Source organism: Phascolarctos cinereus, unplaced genomic scaffold (assembly GCF_003287225.1).
Source record: "Phascolarctos cinereus isolate Bilbo 61053 unplaced genomic scaffold, phaCin_HiC Scaffold_4;HRSCAF=312, whole genome shotgun sequence".
In the NCBI taxonomy this organism is placed as follows: domain Eukaryota; kingdom Metazoa; phylum Chordata; class Mammalia; order Diprotodontia; family Phascolarctidae; genus Phascolarctos; species Phascolarctos cinereus.
In genome coordinates, this window is record NW_027555847.1 from 170,259,574 (window position 1) to 170,280,389 (window position 20,816).

The 20,816-nt window shown below is 44.1% G+C and overlaps 1 protein-coding gene across 1 annotated transcript in view; it reads right to left on the reverse strand.

The window, feature by feature from the left end:
• Positions 1-20,816, reverse strand: part of LOC110198340 (uncharacterized) — a 174,901-nt gene that overhangs the window by 26,593 nt on the left and 127,492 nt on the right. The window contains 8 exon segments of the mRNA XM_078151725.1: positions 5,973-6,070; positions 6,261-6,448; positions 6,965-7,169; positions 7,852-7,944; positions 9,710-9,894; positions 11,463-11,628; positions 19,307-19,471; positions 19,867-20,028. Coding sequence (XP_078007851.1) covers positions 5,973-6,070; positions 6,261-6,448; positions 6,965-7,169; positions 7,852-7,944; positions 9,710-9,894; positions 11,463-11,628; positions 19,307-19,471; positions 19,867-20,028 — 1,262 coding nt within the window.

The window sequence follows — 20,816 nt, forward strand, 5'->3', positions numbered from 1 at the left end:
ATATAGACAGCCCTCACCTTGCAGGGTTGTTGTGAGGAAATAAGATAGTATTTGTAAGCTCTTAGCCGTGCCTGGCACACTGTAAGTGCTTATTCCCTTCCCCTTATTCCCCAGTGGGGATTGATTTTCCCTTTGTGCTTCTAAGTTCCTCTCCATTCAGGTCAATTACAATTAACAAATATTTACTAAACACCACCTACTATGTGTCAGGCACGGGTGCTAAGCATGGGCACTGTGAAGGATCACACCACCCACAATACTCTCTTAGCTCTTTGTCTTTTCATTCTGGGGGAAAAAAAATGAAAAGCTTGGATGACTGAAAAAGCATTTATTAAGAAATGATGGTGTGCCAAACACTGCATTAACTTTTGAGGTTGTAAATTGACAGCCCCAGCTCTCAAGAAGCCCGTGTTCTAGTAGGGAAATAATAGTTGCAGAATGGATGAGGAAAGAAAGGAGGCAGGGAAAGGAAAAGGAAAAAGGAGGTCACCAGCTGCTGTCCATTTAATTCAATTAAACCAGCATTCACTGAGTGCCTACTAGGTACCAGAAACTCTGTATTGGGGCTACAAAGACAAAAACCAAAACAGTCCCTGGCCCCAAGAAGTTTGTATTCTATTGGCACATAGTCCAGTGAATCTTTCCCCCAGGCATTAGCATGAGAACAAGGGAAACCTTGTTCAGGGTTGAAGTCAATAAACGAGAGAGAGAAGGAAAAAAAAAAAAACAGAAGGGAGCTTATCTGTGGTTTGGCACCAGCAGAGGAGGGCAGGCATTTTCCTCTGGAGCAAAGGATGCTTTTTAGAAGAAGGGACCCCCTGGTCTGCTATCTAGGACTCATAAAGTGGTGTCTGGGAGCCAATCTTTTCTTTCCAACGGAGCTGGCTCCTGGTTGCCACCTTCCCTGCTGAGCTCAGCCCAGCCCAAGTCTCAGGACCTATGGCTGCCTTAGCAGCTCAGTCCAAACGCTGTGGATCTAGCCCATGATAGATACAGCGGAAACAAGCCAAACTAGGAAATGGAAGAGAGAGGTTCTCCCTGACTTCAGATTCAGCCTCAGAGACTTACTAGCTGTGTGACACTGAACAAGTCACTAAACCTCTCCAAGACTCAGTTTTCTCATCTATGAAATGGGGATTATAATAATAATAGCATCCACCTCACAGGGTTTTTGTGAGAATCAAATATCATATATAAAGCACTCCATACATCTTAAAGCACTATATAAATGCTACCTATCATCATCATCATCATCATCACTACCACCACCACCATCATCATCATCATCAACAGCAATAATAATAATAAACCAAGCCACTCTTAAGCAATTTGATGACAAAATTCAATACACATTCATTCAACAACTATAATATGTGACACACTGCGGTAGGCGTTGACCATACAGACTGATGACACAGACCTTGCCCTCAAGGAGATTGTGATCTAATGGGGAAAGGGACAAATATGCCATGACATCATTATGGTAAAATGGAAACTGTTTGAGAGTCGGAATTGTTTCCTTCATCGGATTTTTATCCCTAGGGCCTAAGGGCCTAACAAAATGCTCTTTGATTGATTGAGAAGTTTAAGCGCCAAGGTAAAGTGACCCTGGGCAAGTCACTTAACCTCTGTTTGTCTTAATCCACTGGAGAAGGAAATGGCAAACCACTCTAATATCTCTGCCAAGAAAACCCCATGCAAAGCATTGGTGCGATATGGTCAATGGGTTATGAAGAGCTGGTCACAACTGAACAACAATAACAAGTATAAAGGTGTGGCCCAAAGTGTTCCAGGAAACATGGGGAGGAAGGATTACTTGCTTTTAAAACAATTTTTATTTTGCCCTTTGTATCACCTTTATTTCCAAATATATCTCTTTTCCAGTCTACTCTCTCCAGAAGCGTCAATGATCTCTTAATGGCCAAATCTAATGGATTAATGGACAGCCTTTTCTCAAACCTCATCCTTCTTAACCTCTCTGAAGCTTTCAGTACTATCAACCACCCTCTTCTCCCTGATACATTCTTCTCTTTAGGTTTCTGTGACATTAATCTATCTCGATTTTCTTTCTACCTGTCTGACCCCAGTGTCCTTTATTAGATCTTCACTGAGGTTGGGCCTACTAGCCGTAGGTGTCTGCCCAGGCTAGGTTCTGTGCCCTCTTCTCTCCTCCCTCTATATTATTTTGTTTGGTGACCTCATCAGCCTGCATAGATTCAGGGATCACCTCCATGCAGGTGATTTTCAGATCCACTATCCAGCCCTAACTTCTCTGCTGACCTCCAGTCTCACATCTCCAACTCCCTATTGGACATCCCTAGCTGGGTGTCTCACCGACACCTTAAATTCAACCTGTCCAACAATAAACTCATTATCTTTCCTTTCAAGCTTTCCCCCTTCCTTTCTTCTTATAACCGTTGAGGGTACCACCCTCTTCCAGTCTCCCAGGCTTTCAACCTAGCTGTCATTCTCAATTCCTTATTCTTTCTCCCTATCCCCCATACCCAATTTGTTATTAAAGCCTATCAATTTATTTTTGTAATCTCTCTCCTATACATCCCCTTCTCTCCTCCAACACTGCCACTACCTTGATGCAGGCCCTCATCACCCCACACCTGAACTATTGCAAGAGCCTTTTGGCCGGTCTCCCTACTTCAAGTCTCTCCCTACTCTGGACCATCCTCCACTTAGCTGGCAAAGTGATCTTTCTTCTTTTTAAAAAAATTTTTTTTGTAGGCAATTAGGGTTAAGTGACTTGCCCACAGTCACACAGCTAGTAAGTGTCAAGTGTTTAGTCTGAAGCCAGATTTGAACTCAGGTCCTCCTGACTTCGGGGCCGGTGCTCTATCCACTGCACCATCTCGCTGCCCCAAAAGTGATCTTTCTAAAGTGCATATCTGAGACCCACATGTAACAAATATATTTATAGCAACTCTTTCTGTGGTGGCAAAGAATTGGAAATTAAGGGGATGCCCATCAGTTGGGGAACGGCTGAACAAGTTGTGGTATATGAATGTAATAGAATACTATTGTGCTATAAGAAATGATGAGCAAGCGGACTTCAGAAAAACCTGGAAAGACTTGTATGGACTGATGCTGAGTGAAGTGAGCAGAACCAGGAGAATGTTGTACACAGTAAACAGTCATGTTGTGCAATGACTAACTTTGATAGACTTAAACCCTTCTCAGCAATACAAGGATCTAAGACATCTCCAAACGTCTCATGATGGAAAGTGCTGTCCACATGCAGAGAAAGAACTCTGGAGTTTGAATGCAGATCGAAGCATGCTATTTGCTCTTTTTTTTCTTCTATTTTGTTTTGTTTCTTCTTTCTTGTGATTCCTCTTATGGGTTCTAATTCTCTTCTACAGCATGACTAATGTGAAAATATGTTTAATAGGAATGTACACGTGTCAAGCTTATATCAGAGGGAGGCGGGGAGGGATGGGGAGAAAATTTAAAATTCAAAAGCTTTTGGAAGTGATTGTTGAAAACTAAAAATAAATAAATTAATTAATTTTAAAAAAGACTAAGGGGTAAGACTGAGGAATACCCAAGTTCCCCAAGTCCAGCACCCTCTCCTCTGTGCCCTGTCAATCAAGGCCTTTTCTTATGCCTTACTGTGATATAGAATTGGCCTTGTGTCCTTGAAAGCCAACGCTCATGGAGTGACTGATAGGATAGGTCCCAGAACAGCTCAAGATCAGCAACCAGACTACTGTAAACTTCCTTGAAATTAACTTAAATGGGGGGCAGCTAGGTGGCACAGTAGACAGAGCTCCGGCCTTGGAGTCAGGAGGATCTGAGTTCAAATCTGGACTCAGACACATAACACTTACTAGCTGTGTGACCCTGGGCAAGTCCCTTAACCCCATTGCCTAACCAAAAAAAAAAAAAAAAAGAAATTAACTTACATGATCTAACCCTTTTAAGGGTAGGTTCTCTAACTACATATTTCAAAGAGAGACAGCATAAAGCATGTATCTGGTAGAGTTCTCTTTTTAAAAGTAAAAAATGTTACGGTAATCATGGAGTAAAAATAAAACCTGTCTTAAACCATGATTTGTTTTATTGGTTGATGGGAAAAGGCAAGGCTGTTTTCAAAATGAACTTCAACACAAATTTGTTACAGATTTATGAAATAAATGTGAATTTTTCAATTTTCAAATCTAAAAAAAATTAAATAAAGTGCATGTTTGACCATGCCACCTCCGTAATCAAACTCCCACCAGGATCAAACATAAAATCCTCTTCTAAACTTTCCAGCTTTTTTTACACCTTACACATTTTTTACACGTATTTCATCATCCAATGGCATTGGTCCACTTGCTGTTCATTGACACACAAGACCTATCATCTCCCTAATCCAGGCGTTTTCACTCTTTGTTCCCCGTACTTAGAATCCTCTTCTTCATCATCTCTGCTTCCTGGCTTCCTTCAAGACCCATCTAAAATTCTACCTTCTATGAGAGTCCTTTCCTGATTTCCTTTAATATTAGTGCCTTTCCTCAGTTGATTATTTCCAGGCTATCCTTTATACATCTTGTTTGTACGTAGTTGTTTACATGTTGTCTCTCCCGTTAGACTGTGACCTCTTTGAGGGCAGGAACTGTTCTTTGTTCTTGTTGTTGTCTTGCCTATCCTTGTATCCCCCACGTTTAGCACAGCACCTGTGCTTAGCAAGTTCTTGTTGTGTTGATTTATTGACTCCTCCCAACCCAAACATCCATCCCTTGTAACAAAAAGTAAAAAAGAGAGGAAGAAAAAACCATTTAGCCATACTAAGCTATGCGTCAGCTGAGTCTGACGGTATACGTACAATTCTACACCCATAGCTCCCCATTTCTGCAAAAAAAAAAAAAAGGAGAGAGTAACGTCTCTTCTTCAGCACCATGCTTGGTCATGATGGTTACAAAGACTTCAGCTTCTTTTTAGTCTGGCAAATACCACTTTCACCTGATAGTTGGGGAAGGCTCTATTGATAAGGTGGTGATGATTTGAGCCTTGAAAGGTAAGTTTTCAGTGATGAAGGGAAAAGGAGGTAAACTTATTCCGTGTGGGCAAAGTACTGGAGATGAGAGAGATCAGGAAGGGAACAAGGAATAGAGAATGAGCACAGATTAGCTGGAACATTGGCTACTGGAAAGGAAGGAGCATGAGTAAAAGCTAGAGGCAGATTGGGGAGAGCCTTGAATGCTGAGATTAAGAATTCATCCTTTATTCTAAGACACTTCCAAAAGTTTCATGAGGGAAAATGTTATCCACATCCAGAGGAAGAACTATGGAGTTGGAATGCAGATTGAAGCATACGATTTGCTCTTTCTTTTCTTCTGTTTTGTTTTGTTTCCTCTTTCTTGTGATTCCTCCTATTGGTTCTAATTCTTCCTTACAACATGACTAATGTGAAAATATGTTTAATAGGAATGTATATGTATAGCCTATTTCAGATCCGTCTTAGGGAGGGAGGTGGGGAGGGAGGGAAGAAAATTTAAAACTCAAAAGTGTATGGAAATGATTGTTGAAAACTAAAAATAAATTAATTAAAAAAAAGGAAGAATTTATCCTTTATTCAATAGCGAGTAAGTGATGCATTAAGAAAATCATTTGGGCAATAGTATGGAGGATGGATTGGAGAGGGGGTACTTCTCTGGCTTTTGGCTTCTTAGGTCAAATGGGGAAAACCATGCCTCCTCTGCCTAGCAGACAAGAGCACTTTGGGGTTTAAATTAAATAACAGATGAGAGGGGCAGCAAGGGGTACTGTAAAGGACAGAAAGCTGGCCTCAAGGATGACCTGGGTTCAAATCCCACCTCTGACACATACTAGCTGTGTGACCTTGGGAAAATCTAGGCAGTTATCTACAACTATTAAATAGCTGAATGAATACTGATCTTCAGGGCAGAGGAAATTTCCCCTCCAAGAGTTGCTGATCCAGAACACCACCAATAAAATGCCTCTTTCACTCCCGTTACCTCGCAGAGAAGCTGTAAATACTGGACAAAGGTTTCCGTATTCTTCGTATTGCTCTGGAGAACTTGGCTTCTGCCCACTTCAGTATCTGGTGGGCAGCCTGGGGAAGAAGGGGCCAAAATAGCCACAGTAAGAAATCAGCCTCCCACTCCCTCCAGTTGTGGTTATCATGATTGCCCCCTCACTCCCAGGATGCACAGCTATTAGCCTAATAGGGTACCTGAGCCACAACCCACTGTCCGTCCCTGAAGGAGTAGGGGAAGGGGTGGGAGGACATGTCTGGGACTTACCAGATCTAGGGCACCCTTCACAGCTTGTAGAGACAGCAGGATTGGCCTCATGAGCCAAGTGTCCTTCATCCCTGAGGGCACATAGGCCTGCATCCTCTTCATAGCCTCCTCAGTCCTCTCCTGCCACACCTCATCCAGGGGTTTGAGTGTGACCTCGTAGTAGGCATCCTTCAGCGTGGCTAATGGCTCTGCAAGAGTTAGCCATTCCTAGCCCTCCAGCTGGAGACCTCTTGGAGCTCCCTTGAGTGGGGGGACAGCAAACCTTTCCAAGCCCGGTCCTACTCAAACAGGGGTGGGGGACCTGAGGCCTTGAGGTCCTTGGGTGTGGCCTTTTGCCTGAGTCCAAGTTTTACAGAACAAATACAGAATAAATTAAGGGGATTTGTTCTGTGAAGTTTGGATTCAGTCAAAGGGATACACGGGAGGATCTAGAAGGCCACACATGGCCTCGAGGTTGCAGGTTCCCCACCCTTGTTACTAAGGCCTCTCTAACTTGAAGCCAGGAGTCCCAATGCCTCAGACAACAAACAAGCACTGGTCTGAGTGCCCAGAGCCTAGAGTAATCCAGGAAGTCGATGTGAAGGAAATTATTTATTCCCTCCCTCTCCTTTCTCTGATCTCTGCTTGGTTCCCAGGAGATTCTGTAGGGAATATTGGGGGGCAAACAGGGGAACAAAATGAGACCCAGGGGAACAGTCACTTACTTTGCAGCTCACTCTGTGTCTGTTCCATAACGGTCTGGAGTCTCTCCAGGTGCAGGGGGAGGTGATGTCTCAGCACCTGCCTGGCTGAGCTTTGCCTCCATAGTCCAGCTGCTGCTCTACCCCCTGCCTGGAGTGCTCTCACAGCAGCCTGGGACATCTGCAGGACCCAGCCAGCTGCACCGTCCAGGAAGTCAATCTGATGCACCTGCCAGCCCAGAGAGGAAATCCCCTGACTGTCAGCAGCCCTGAAGGCTAGAGAATCTCCTCTGGCCCCTTCACCCTCCTGAGAACCCAGGCCTGGAGTCTCTGGGAAGTTTTGGCTCCATTCCCAGGGCACCAGAGCCTTTATCTGGCATAACTTTAGATATGAAAAAGGTTCCTTTTATCTAACAAAGAGTCGAGTTAGTGTGTGATAAGGGATTTTCCACCCACAAGGCCACTCCCTGATTCAGAGAGCTCTGCCCTGGACTTCAGAGATAGGGCACCGGTTTACAAAAATTGGCAACCCCCCTCCCAACTCCTTATATTTTTCCATCACCCAACAGTCCCTCTGATACCTTCTATCTCCCTCTCATTTCCCCTGGCCCCTAATATTTCTCCTCCCTTACCCTATATCCCACCTAAGTCCATATGTCCATCAACCACCCAATTCTCCCACTACTTCCATAGCTAGGCAAGGTAACAGGACTAATATTGTCATGCTCTGTGAGACAATCTCACCCTCAGTGGAAGGCAGAATAAAAGCAAAATCAAGCTGAATGAAAGAGGAAGCATGGTTGAAACTTTGATGCCCTGTTACCAAAGCTAGGATTCTTCCTCAGTGAGTGAGCCCAGCCCCCAGAACCATCCAGAAATAGAAGAGGCCAGGCTTGGCCAGGCCAACGCACCACGTCCCGGAACTTCTGGAGGTAGGTGTCAAACAGCTGGAACTTCTCCACGAGTCTGGCTTGTAGGTGAGAGCCAACCTCGGCCAGTTTGGACTGTGGAAACATGAAAGCAGGACTGGGTGAGATAGAGACAGCCTGAGCTGGGCTTGTCATAGGCTACTTCAGCTAGGACTGGAGAGGCAAAGACAGAGGAGAGCCCAATAGGTTATGTGAATAGTCCATTCTCTTCATTTATTTTATCTACTTCAGGAAATATAGATAGATATAGAAATAGATATATATATATGCACACATGCATATACATACATACACATATATGTGTATATACAGATAGAGCTTAATAAATGCTGTTTTCTGAAATCTACCTCTTTCATGAGTTGTAGGTTATACTTTCCTTGAGTGGGGCTCCACTTAAGGTCCCCCCGCTTTGACATGTTGTGAGAGGCCTGGGCAGGTTTACCTCCATTTGTATATTTATATATGTATATATAAATTCCCCCAAGAATATATAGAAATATGTTATTTTTTCATATTTTATTGTTATATAATATATACGTATCTGTATATGTAAATATACATACACACATATATGTATGTATGGATATTTGTATGTATGGATATATGTATATATGTATCCTTGGGGGAATCTGTAGGTGTTAAATATTTAGCTCTTCTCCATCAGAAGGAGACAGGATGTATAGGAAGCAGGAGTTTATGCGACATTTTCCCCTTGGCAATTTTCATCTATTCAGATGGACCTGTGATTTCATCGATTTGGGAATTTCTTTCAATGATGCAGTGCAGACTGCCACATAGCCCTGCCTCTCCATGCTGTGTGACTCTTGTCGGTGATGTCCCAAAGGGGCCAATCCTTAAGGGGAAGCTCTAGACATGGTGGTTTGGAGAGATAGAGTGGCACTAAAAATTGGACTTTGTTTGCTTAAACTTTAACACTCCCAATTAATTATTTAATTATATTCATATATTATGTAATGATGTATAATATACTATAATAATAATTAATCAAATGAATCAATAATGTTACAAACAATAATCCCTTATACCTGGATATCCCTTTTATTTCCCAACCTTCACAGCAATTATCCCACCCTATCTTCATCCTCTCCCCAGCCTGGGTAGGTACGAAGGCTAGGGAGCGTTCTCCCCATTGGACAATTGAGGAAAAGAAGGCACAAAGAGGTGGGCTGACTTCTCCAATTTATTCTAGATCACATAGGAGGTGATAGAGCAGAAAGCTGAAGCTGAGCCCCAATCTACTTCCTCCTAGCCCAGGTCTCTTCTAATTTAGGCCATCTACTTATTTCTCAGAAGCCAAAATGGCGGGGCTGAGGAGAAAGGAATGGGAAGCTACCTGCCCACCCCTAATAAAGATGGAAAATATGTCAAGAAAAACCAAAGATTATGCCTTCCCCATCTCTGAGCTTTGACTCTCCAAACTCCACTTTCTTCTCCTCATCTGATATATTGCCCCTCCCCTAAGGCTGTGCCCTGGGGCCTTCCTCTCCTCATTGGTGACTGTTCTCATTTTAGGAAAGACTTCAGCCCTTCTTCACATCTCTCTTGTCTCAACCCTACTCCTTACCCATTTACTAGCATCCTTATATGAGTTGTTCTCCTACGTTACAATGAAAGCTTCTTGAAGGTAGGGACCATATGCCAGACTTAGCCCAATGCCTGGCACTAATAAATGCTATATTTTCTGGAATCTACCCCTTCAGAGCCATAGATTCAAAACAAGCCACCACTCTCTCCTCTTCATTGGGCCCCACTAAAGGATACACACCCCTGCCCCACCCTCATCATGTCATGCCATACGGAGGGGCCTATGTAAGTTTACCTCCATATTCCCAATGGGGGTGATGCAGCCATGTGCAGCCAGGCTCAGACTCTGGTTGGCGGCCCTGAGAACCAGCTGGCCCAAGTGTTCATTTTGCCCACCACTAACACGAAGCACGGCCTCAGCCTTGGCCACCTGCCTTCCATCAGAGCAGGCACTGATCTCCACACCCTCCTCCTTTGTCCCTAGGGCAAAACAAAACAAAAAAACAAAAACCAAAACCAAATTAATTCACTAGGATGCTTCTCATTTGGCTTCTCTGACACTGTCCCCTAAGGGGACAGGGCCATACTTAAAATAGACTGGATATTAACTATTGAACATGTATATATATATATATATATATATATATATATATATACACACACACAGCTATATACAAAGTAGATATAAGAATTTTGGGGGGGAGGAGAGGGCATGTGTGTGTGTGTGTGTGTGTGTGTGTGTGTGTGTGTGTAGATCAGGAAAGGCTTCACGTAGAAGGAGGCCCTTGAACTGAGCCTTGAAGGAAGCCAAAGATTCTAAGTGGTGGTGGTGAGGAGAGAATACATTCCAAGCACGGGATGGGAGACAGCCAATTCAAAGGGCGGGAGCACATTTTGGTATTCTTCACAACACTTAACAGTGCAGGGCACACAATAGGTGTCCAATAAATAAATTTTGAGTCAGACTGAAGCTAGATTACTGGGAGGAATTGCCAAGGACTGAGGTCACATTTGTACCCCCCCCAATGAGAGTTTCCCTAGGGACAGAGAAGGATATCAGCTCCAATCAGGGTAAGCCCTTCAAAGTAAGTGAAGCTTATTCCCAAAGGGGAGATGTGAAAAGATATCTCTTCTCTCCCTCCCCTGCTCCTCTGCAGATGTTGGGGTCCACAAAGCATGGAACCTTGCATTTAACATTAGATTTGCTTTTTGATATGTTGCTCTGCTTTACTGAATTATTTTTCTCTTTTGTTCCTTTTTGGTTTTTTTTTTTAATCCTTTGTTAAAAGGAATAACTCTCTAGGGAGGGGGAGGGATACAGGAGGAAATCTAGGCAATATAATAAATAAATAATATTTTAAATCTATTAAAATTTCTTTAAATGTAAATTTGTCTTTTCTTGTTTGAGTTTTCTATTAATGACAATCCACCACCAGCACCACCCAATATTCATTTGACATGTTTTATATGGCCTGACGACAGACTAGCAGCAATGGACAGAGGCAGATTTTGGCTGGATATAAAGAAAATTTCCCTAACAGTTACAACTACTCCTAAGTAGAATACCTTCCCTTGGGAGTTAGTGAGTTTTCTATCACTGAATCTTTAAGCAGTAGCTGGATAGCCATTTGTCCAGTATGTTACAGAGAACATACCTCTTCAGGCATGGGTTGGACAAGATGAGCCTAGTCGGCCCTTTCAGCCATGAGACTCTAAGGTCCTTTTCTCTGTATAACATACACATTTCAGTACAGGTGTTTTCAGTCATGTCCAGCTCTTTGTGACCCCATTTGGGTTTTTCTTGGGAAAGATACTAGAGTGGTTTCCCATTATCCTTCCCCAGCTCATTTTACAGATGAGGAAACTGAGGCAAACCTCAGGATTAAATGACTTGCCCAGGGTCACACAGCTCTTAAATGTCTGAGGCCAGATTTGAACTTGGAAACAGGAGTCTTCCTGACCTCAGGTCCAACACTCAATCTACTGTGCCACCTAGCTGCCCAAAATACACATACATATTCCCAAAGATTACTGCTGCCATCACCTACCTTTTCCATATGCCAGGTAAGCCCAGAGACAGTCTGGGGCTCGGGAAGCTGTCAACTCCAACTTTTCCTCTCTTTCCATGCTTCCCTGTAGCAGGACTACACTCTGAGAGGCTGATTCAGTGACTCTTCCCAGCAGGCTTACTTGCTGATCTCCTGGTGCCCTCAGCTATAATTGAGAGAGATATTTGAGTTTATTGGGTTGATCATAACCCTCTCCTGCTCTCTATCACAGGACCCAAGAGGAGAATGTCAGAGGATGTGCTGAGTGAAGGGAGAAAAAGCAATAGGACTGACCATCTTCCTTACATCTTCTCTGGCTCCCCAGTTTCCCTCCCTCCTATAGCTCTGAATAATAATGATGCGGAGGAAAACATTAGGTTCTGAAGTAAAAAGGCAATAAGAGAGACTCTATTATATAGGACAAGTAACTGGTCCCCTAGGTAATGTGGGCATCAAACTGGAGGCTCCCTTGCCCCCTAAATCTCCGGCATTGACCTGCCATGCCCACTTATATAGAGTCATAAAATCAGTTCCTCATCTTTAAAATGGGGCCAATAAGGAGAGAAAGTGTGGTACAGGGGGTTAGAGCACTGAATTTGGAGTCCAAAGCCCTAGGTTCTAATCCTGCCTCTTTCACTACAGAGGGAGCATCTGTCACTTGGGTGACCTTGAGTAAGTCACTGGGGCCTCAGTTTCCACATCTATAAAATGAGTGGATTGGAGTAGGTGACTTCTCAGGGCCCTTCTCGCTCTTATTCTATGATATGATATATGATGTGATCCATGTGCCGCTGAACATTTTCTAAGAGAAAATGTATGCCAAACATTTTGAAAACTGTATAGCACCACTGTATGTGAGAACAGAATCATAGCTCTAGATAAAGCCAGAAGGGACCTCAACGGCCATCTAATCCAACCCCTTCATTTTACAGCTAAGGAAACTGAGGCCCAGAGCAGGTTAAATGACTCATCCAAAGTCACATTGGTAGGATCGGAGGCAGAGTTTGAATCCAGGACCTCGGACTTCAGAGTCAATGTACTTTCCATGGTCCAATGCTGGGGTTGCTATTTCTATCATGGGAGGAAGTAATAGGAATACTTATTAAGCTTTTCTGCAGGAATGGAGGCCCTGGGGCCATGATGATGGGGAAAAGCAGCTCATCTCTCTGTGGATTATGGGCTATAAGGGACTGACTATGACCAAGAGGGAAGGATATTGTCCAAGGAGATAGGGACATTTTTGCCTCCAGCACCTGCCACTAGATGGCAGTGTGATGCAAGCAGAAGCAGCCTGCCTCCCTTTCCTCACCCGTCCCCATCCCCGAAAGACCTGAATTAGACACTGATTCAGGATCCCAGGCTGGCCCACACTGTACCTTTGCATGACAGGAGAAAGAGGGGACAACAGTAGCCTGAGGAATGGGAATGCTGGTCGGTGTCCCAGAGCCATGAAGACCAGAAAGCAGTTTCAGGTCCAAGATCAGAGACCCACCACTTTGATCCTCCTAATTTCATAGCCTTCTAAAACTGGAAGGGACTTCACACACCGTTAGTCTAGGTTCTCTTTTCTTTGAGAACAGAAAGCTGGGAGCAAACTCAATTGTGCCCCCAACCCAGAAAGGCTTGTTCAATGTCACACAAAAAGCAATCAGAGATGGGATTTGAACCCAGATCCTTTCCCTCCAGAACCAGGGTTTTTTCCCACCATATTACAAAATCTGACTTTCTGGTGGATCTGTTGGGGACTATGTGGTCATCAACTCAAGACTCCCTGATGGAGCTCAGTTTCTGGATTGCATGAATGCACTGTGAGGTTGGGGGTGGGGAAGCTACAGTTCTGCCCCAAACTCAGGGAGATACACCTTAGCTCTAGGTGGAAGTGTTAAGTAACCTATTTCCCCCAACCTTGTACCTCCCACCTAGGTTCTCTCCTTTAAGAACAGAAAGCTAGAATCAAGCTCAACTGTGCCCACAACCCAGAGAGAAGTTACACCAGGCAGAATCTGATCATATAGCTGTCATCCCTGCTCGTGTGCATGTTTCATGCCTGTGAAACCTGGACAGTATACCAGCACCATGCCAGGAAATGGCATCATTTCCATTTGAATCATCTTAGGAAGATTCTGAAGATCACCTGGCAAGATAAGGTACCAGACACTTGGGTCCTTTCTTGAGTTGAACTGCCAAGCATTCAAACTCTAATGTAGAGAATGCAACTCTGATGGGTTGGCCACACTAAAAGTCAAACACAGATTTGCTTAGAAGACTATTTTATGGAGAACTCACACAAGGCAAGTGCTCACACAGAGGTCAGAAAAAGCAATACAAGGACACTCTCAAGATCTCTCTGAAGAACTTTGGTATTGTGAGACATGGGAGACCCTGGCACAGGACTGCCCAGCATGGCGTGCCTGAGTCAAAGAAGGCGCTGTGCTCTGTGAGCAAAGCCAAACTGTAGGAGCTTATAAGAAATGTGAGATGCACAAATTTAGAGACATCTTCACTCCACGTGTTCACATGGACTATTGTGCCCGACCAGGGGTAGAGCCCTCCATTGGTCTGATCAGCCATAGTCGGATACACTGTACCTTGACCCCAACATAGCAGCGCCATTTTGGGCTTCTGAGAGCAAACCATATGCTTGGGGCGCAGGAGTTGTGCTAGAAAACAAACCATGGTCCTTACACCCTTGCACACACACATTTACGTACAACAACGTCTATACAGAGGAAGGAGATATAAGACAAGTGATGCACCTGCCTCGAGGTGGCAGGTGTGACCTCCAGCCCTACTCTCCCTTCGCGCTCTCTCTCTTCTCATCCTGAAACACACACTCATCCACCTGTCTCTCCTTCCATGTTCTAGCATTCTCAGTACCCAGTCCGGCTTCTAACCACCCCTTCCCATAGACACCAGCACTCTGCTCACTTCTGACACCCCTCAATATTCTCCCCTCCCCCAACAAAAAAAGCAATCAATTGTTTTTCTTTCTAGTCACCCCCACAACCAGAGAGGGATTCTTTCAATGTTCCAGCTAGTGGCGTCTACAGCTTTCCACTGCTTCAAGCCCTGCAGCTTTCCTCTCTCCAGACCAGAATCCTTCCTCTAGGTCCCACTCATACCCCTTTCTCTTTAGAATGGACGCTTCTTTGCATGTCCCCAAGAGAGAAGTACCTAACACTTTCAAGAATCCCTCCTTGCCCAGGAGGCCTGATATCAGCTAATCCATTCCTTTTTGCTGGGTGGGTGAGTCTGCAAATTAAAAAGGCTCTGATGGCTTCTTTCAATGCTTTGTCCAGCTCTGGCCAGAGCTCCTTAATGTAGGCCCTCCCCTCTTGTCCTTTACTCAGAGGGCTAAACAGCGCTGAGGAAAGCCATTCCAATAATTCCTCCTATTCGCCTTTCTTCCCTCTTGTCCCCTTGAGGTGAATTTTGAGTTTAAAGGTACTTCCTACAGGGATTTTCCTTCTCACCTACATCTGTTCAGCCTCTCAGAACTCCTGTGCCCCTCAAAGCAGAAGGGATGCTGAGCAGCCCCCTTGAAGTCTCTCTCTTGATTCTGATCCTGCATACAATGGCACTATATACAATTTTTAAAATGCTTTGGCATATATTTTATCCTAGGAGATGATCAACTTCGAAGTCGAGTTCCCACTTTTCATAGGCTCACAGATATAGAGGGTGTCCCAAAAGTCTTAGTGCAATGTTAAGTTGTGGCAACTGCATGAAGACTTTTGGGACACCCCGCATGGCTGAGATGAAACCTTAGTTCAATATCTAGTCTAATCCTCTCATTCTACAGATGAGGAAATTGAGGCCCCAAGATGGGAAATGATTTGCCCAAAGTCACACAGGCAATAAAGTGGAATCATGAGAAAAATCCCACTGCTGGCCTTGGGAAAGAACATCGTTGTCCAGATCTCCCACGGAGGTAGATGTACTGAGCATCCTCATATAGGTGGCATAGTAGATAAAGCATTAGACCTGGAATCAGAGAGATCTGAGTTCAAATCCTGTCTCAGACACTTACTAGCTGTGTGACCCTGGGCAAGTCACTTAACTTCTGCTTACCTTAGTTTTCTTATTTGTAATATGAATAAACAAATGAATAAATGAGAAAAATAAATAGTAGCACCTATCTCTCAGGATGGTGGCGAAATTGAGATAAGATAATATTTATGAAGCTCTTTGCAAACATTAAAGTGCTATACAAACACTATGATGAAGATGATGATGATGACAATAATGTAACTCAGTCTCCACATTGCAAACATAGGCATGAGAGACTTAGTATGGCTATACCCTGGGGAGTCGAGGTTTTTTACTGACCTCTAGTGGCTGTTTCCCTGTTCTTTCCTACTTACTTAAATGTTCGCCTTTCCCATCTGGATCCCAAGGATCACTGACAAACGGGCCAGATGATCCAGGATTCCATATCAAAAAACCAGTCCGTGCCATGTGTACTAACTCTGGGAAGCTTGTCAAGGCCAGCCTTGGGGTCACAATCTGCCTTGTGTTTTCATCTATTTTAATAGGCACTTAATAAATGATTTCTGGTTGACTAACGGTTGTTCAGCCAGATATCTGTGCCCATTAGACCTTCAAGGCTTGTATAGATAAAGGGTTCTTATCTTGTTTTATGCATGGACCCCTTTGGCATCTGGTGAAGCCTATGGACTCCTGCCAGAATGTTTTCAAATTTATAAAATGGAATACAGAAGATTACAAAGGAAATCAGAGGGTAGTGAAAATAAAGATGTAATTTTTTCCCATCCAACTTCATAAATTTCCTTGAAATATTATATCCATGGATTAGACCCCCAGATTGTGAACCCCTAGTCTAGAGTAAGGTAAACTTCTAACTATTCATCTGAGTCTTTCCTAAAAATTTATGCCAAGAAGATATTCTTCTCAGCTCCAAGTAACTCTCCAGTCAGACAATGATCGAATCTTTTGTTGTTGTTGTTCAATTGTTTTAGTTATGTCAAACTTTCCATGACCTTATTTGGGGTTTTCTTGGCAAAGATAGTGGAGTGGTTTGCCGTTTCCTTCTCCAGCTCATTTTAAAGATGAAGAAACTGAGGCAAGCTGGGTTAAGTAACTTACCCAGGGTCACACAGCTAGGAAGTGTCTAAGGCCAGATTTGAATTTGGGAAGATGAGTCTTCCTGACTCTAAACCCAGCATTCTATCCACTGTACCACTTAGCTGCTATTCTCACATCCTACCACATACCAGTTCTTTCCTTCTGTGTATCAAAGGTACCATCCAGTCAGGTCGGGTTCCACTCAGCTTTCCAATCATTGAAAGTTACCTTTGTCCAACTGGTTGAAAATATGTATGTCCTAGGTGAAATAACCCTAGGAAGCTAAACTTTCCTCCTGCTTCCCTTGGGCAAGGAGATAATTCTTAACTGTAGAAAAGCATCCACACCCTCTCCCCTTCTATGTCATTTTGCATGGGATGGGGAGAATAGTGGACAGTACCAATACCAGGGCATTTTGCTGAGCCATAATTTTGGCAATCATATATCTATCCAATAGCCCATCCAAGGTGACACACAGTGCAAGGGAAGCTGCCTCTGTATTATTGCTGGAATTACGGTTAGGTTGCCTGGTGCCCACCACACCTGCCTAACATCCATTAGAGACTCTTCTTTTTTTCTTCTTTTTCTGGTGAGGCAATCGGGGTTAAGTGACTTGCCCAGGGTCACACAGCTAGTAAGTGTCAAGTGTCTGAATCCAGATTTGAATTCAGATCCTCCTGATTCCAAGGTCGAAGCTCTATCCACTGTGCCACCTAGCTGCACCCAGGCACTCTCCTTCTTAGGAATGGAAACCCAGAGGCAAGTTGAGCTGGGCTTATAAGCCCAAATTAATTCAAATAAGCCATACAGACTTTTATAAACCACTACTTGCTTGGTATTGGTATATACTGCAGCCACCAAGTCATGAGCCCTGTGCATTTCAATGAATCGACAGACATTTAATAAATGCCTACCATATGTCAGGCACCATGCTAGGGTTGGGGACACATTGCCTTCAAGAAACTCCCTTTCTTATTGGGGGAATCACAGCATACACATATAAGTCTATACAAAATATAAATAAGGCAATGGGAGTAATACTAGTCTTGCCAGTCGAGGAGGATTAGGAAAGGCTAGGGGGTACAATAGATAGAGTACTGGGCTTGGAGTCAGGGAAATTCATCTTCCTGAATTCAAATCCAGCCTTAGACACTTAGTAACTGTGTAAGTTAGTACTAACTGACTGAGCAAGTCACTTAACCCCATTTGCCTCAGTTTCCCCACCTGTAAAATGAGCTGGAGAAGGAAATGGCAGACTACTCCAGTACCTTTGCATAGAAAAACCCAAATGGGGTCATGAAGAGTCAGACATGACTGAAAAATGACTGAACATGTAGGAAGTGGTATTCAAACTATTTGAAGAAAACTAGACTGTCTCTCAGAGGCAGAGTCGAGGAGAGAGTAAAATCCAGGCACAGGAGACAGTCAGTACAAAGTCCCAAAGGTGGGAGATGGAATGTGATGGGGAGAAGAAGAGCAAGAAGGCCAATTTGCCTGGACCAAGAGTTCATAAAAGGGAGCAAAGTAGGATGAAAAGACCGGAAAATTAGATTGAAGGCTGGTTGTGAAGGGTTTTAAATTCCAAAGATTTGAACTGGATCCTTCGGGTAATAGAAGCATACATGACGTAAGTCAGTCAGCAAGGCTTTATTAAGTAGCTACTACGTGCCAGGCACTGTGTTAAGTACTGGGGATACAAAGGAAGGCAAGAGACAGTCCCTGCTCTCAAAGAGCTCACAGTCTAAGGAAGAAGATCACGTGCAAACAACTATGTATAGGATGGCTGGAGAGAAGGTATGGAGGGCAGGCACTAGTGCGGGGGAGGGGAACTTGTGGCCTCCAGGCCACACATGGCCTTGACTGAATCCAAATTTCATAGAACAAATCCTCTTAATAAAAGGATTATAAATATAACAACAATATGATAAATAATAAAAATATAAATAATAATAATATAATAAAAGCTAGCGACTAGCGTATTCTGAGATCTACATTGACCATACAGAGGAGACATCCTAGGCAGATTCCCTGCCTTTTTTTTCCCCCATGCTCTGGAACTCTCAACACAGAACCTGCTGCCCCAGCAAATACCTCACTTGGCCTTGCATCCAAATGTCCCAATTAACAAGACCCTCCTTGTCCCTCCCCCTCCCCCAAGAATGGCAATCAATCACTCCTTTTAATCCTTCCTCACAAAGGCATGGGGGATCTTCTTGGAAAGAGGCACCCCCTTCATCTCTCCCACTCTCAGGCTTGCAGCAACCTCATCTTTAGACAATAAAGCTCTGATTGAAGCAAATCCCTGTAACTGAGTTCACTTCAAGGGAAACACCATAGGAAAGAATGTGATTCACTTGTAAATGAGCTAAAATGCCCTTGATGAGACAAGCAGGGTTATTCAGGCATTATTTACCCTGGGTTAAAGACCAGTTCCTTTTGGCTATGTAATAATACCTCACATTTGTACAGGCTACTTTTCAAAACTCTTCCTGGTACATTAGCTCATCTGTGACAGGCAGCGTGACCCAGAACTGACTCCCAGGGGTCACAAAGGGAGTTACTGACTTAATGTGGACTAGAACAATGTCACCCTGAAATCAAAGCCTAATGGATCTTCAAAGGACAGGGTCTCCCTGTTCTTTCAGGGTTTAGGGGAGCCAGGTCCATGAGATGTGTCTTTCCAAACTGAATGGCTAAATTGGGTTCTCCCATCCTCAAGCCTAAGGTAGAAGGAGGGATGACACTGAAGCTCTACTCACCTCTAGCTCTCCAGAGAAGTCTTGAGTCTTTGGAGTACTGTGGTTCCTGAGGGTCAAGACCAGCACCAAACCGTCCCCAGGGTCTGGGGCAAGGCGGAGTAGGCCCCTGGACTGTAGCATGAAACTACCTTGGTTGAGCAGGTGTTCTCCAGAGATCACAACAGCCTGGAGACAGAGATGGGAGAAGTCTCTAAACTAAACTCTGGACACTGAATCCATCCCCACCAGGATAACTGCCTCCCCAAAACAAAACCCAAGACCAATTCAAGAAAACCATCAGTTCTGTGTTCAAGGGGTCAAAAGGCATTTCAGAGAGCCACATTTTGTAAGGTTGGCTGTGGAGGGCCACGTTGAGTACTGACTGAGTTAGATCAGCTAAAATGCAAATAATAGATGGAATGAGAACATCTTTTAAATGTAATTTGGGCTAGTGTCCGGTGGGGAATAATACATGACCTCTGTTCTGGCTGTGGGAAAACTAGCCTCATCAAATATCAGATCAGTAGCCAATAGTATCCACCCCCCAAATCCCCTTCTCCTATGGGGTAGGTGTGACTTACACTGGAAAGATTACAGAGTCCCAGTCTGAGAGAATGGCTGAGATGGTTGAAGTAGTTAGTTTCTATTTCTCCCAGGAAGTTTTGCTTGGGGCAGGAGGTCAAGAAGATATTCTCTAGAGCCACTTCTGCATGGAGTCTATCCAACTGGAGTGGCCGGTGTCTCTGTGGGGAACAGAATGACCCAGGGAGAGGCTGGTGGCAGCCTTTGCAGTTAGAAAGAAAATGCCTGCTAAATTGGGATTTGACTTCTTGGTCCAACCGATATCATTAGGCTAAGTGTGTTGGCAGACCCTAGAAAGGCACACTATTGTCCTTACCCTGAGGAAAAAGGGAATGAGCAATGGGAGTGTGTTCCCCGCCACACAGGGCATGCCCACATACCCATAGTGCCATCTATGTATGCCCATGTACGTAGACATACCCAAGTACTGTTGGTTTTATAGGGGGAGCAAGGAGAGCCCTCCAAAAATGTCTCCCCTCACAATCCAGTCTGTTGCTGATGTCAGAAATTAGATTTCACTCCTTTGGCTTAAAGGATTGATCCCCACAAATAGGGAAATATGACTGAATGAGAACACAATTGTTATTTCCTTAGGGTAAAGGACTTTATCAGAGTCAGAACTAGTTAGTGGGGGGCAGGTCCTGAGGGGGGGAGGAAGGGAAACAAAGCAGAAGGATCCCTTTTCCTCCAGGAGGTAAGAAGATTGGAGGTAAACTAGAGGAGGTAAGGAGGAAAGGGAGGTGAGAAGACAATGCCAAAGACACACTTCCCTTATTTCACAAATCTGTCTAGCGCTAGCTCTATTCCAGCTTCTGGGAGATCAGAGTTCTGAGCCAGCTATTATAAGGTCTTGATGCTGTCTGCAGAAGACTCTGGATGCAAGGTTTCCTCAAGCTACCCCAGGTGAACCTGGCACATACCAGCAGGAGCCAGACTTTGGGCCTTCTCC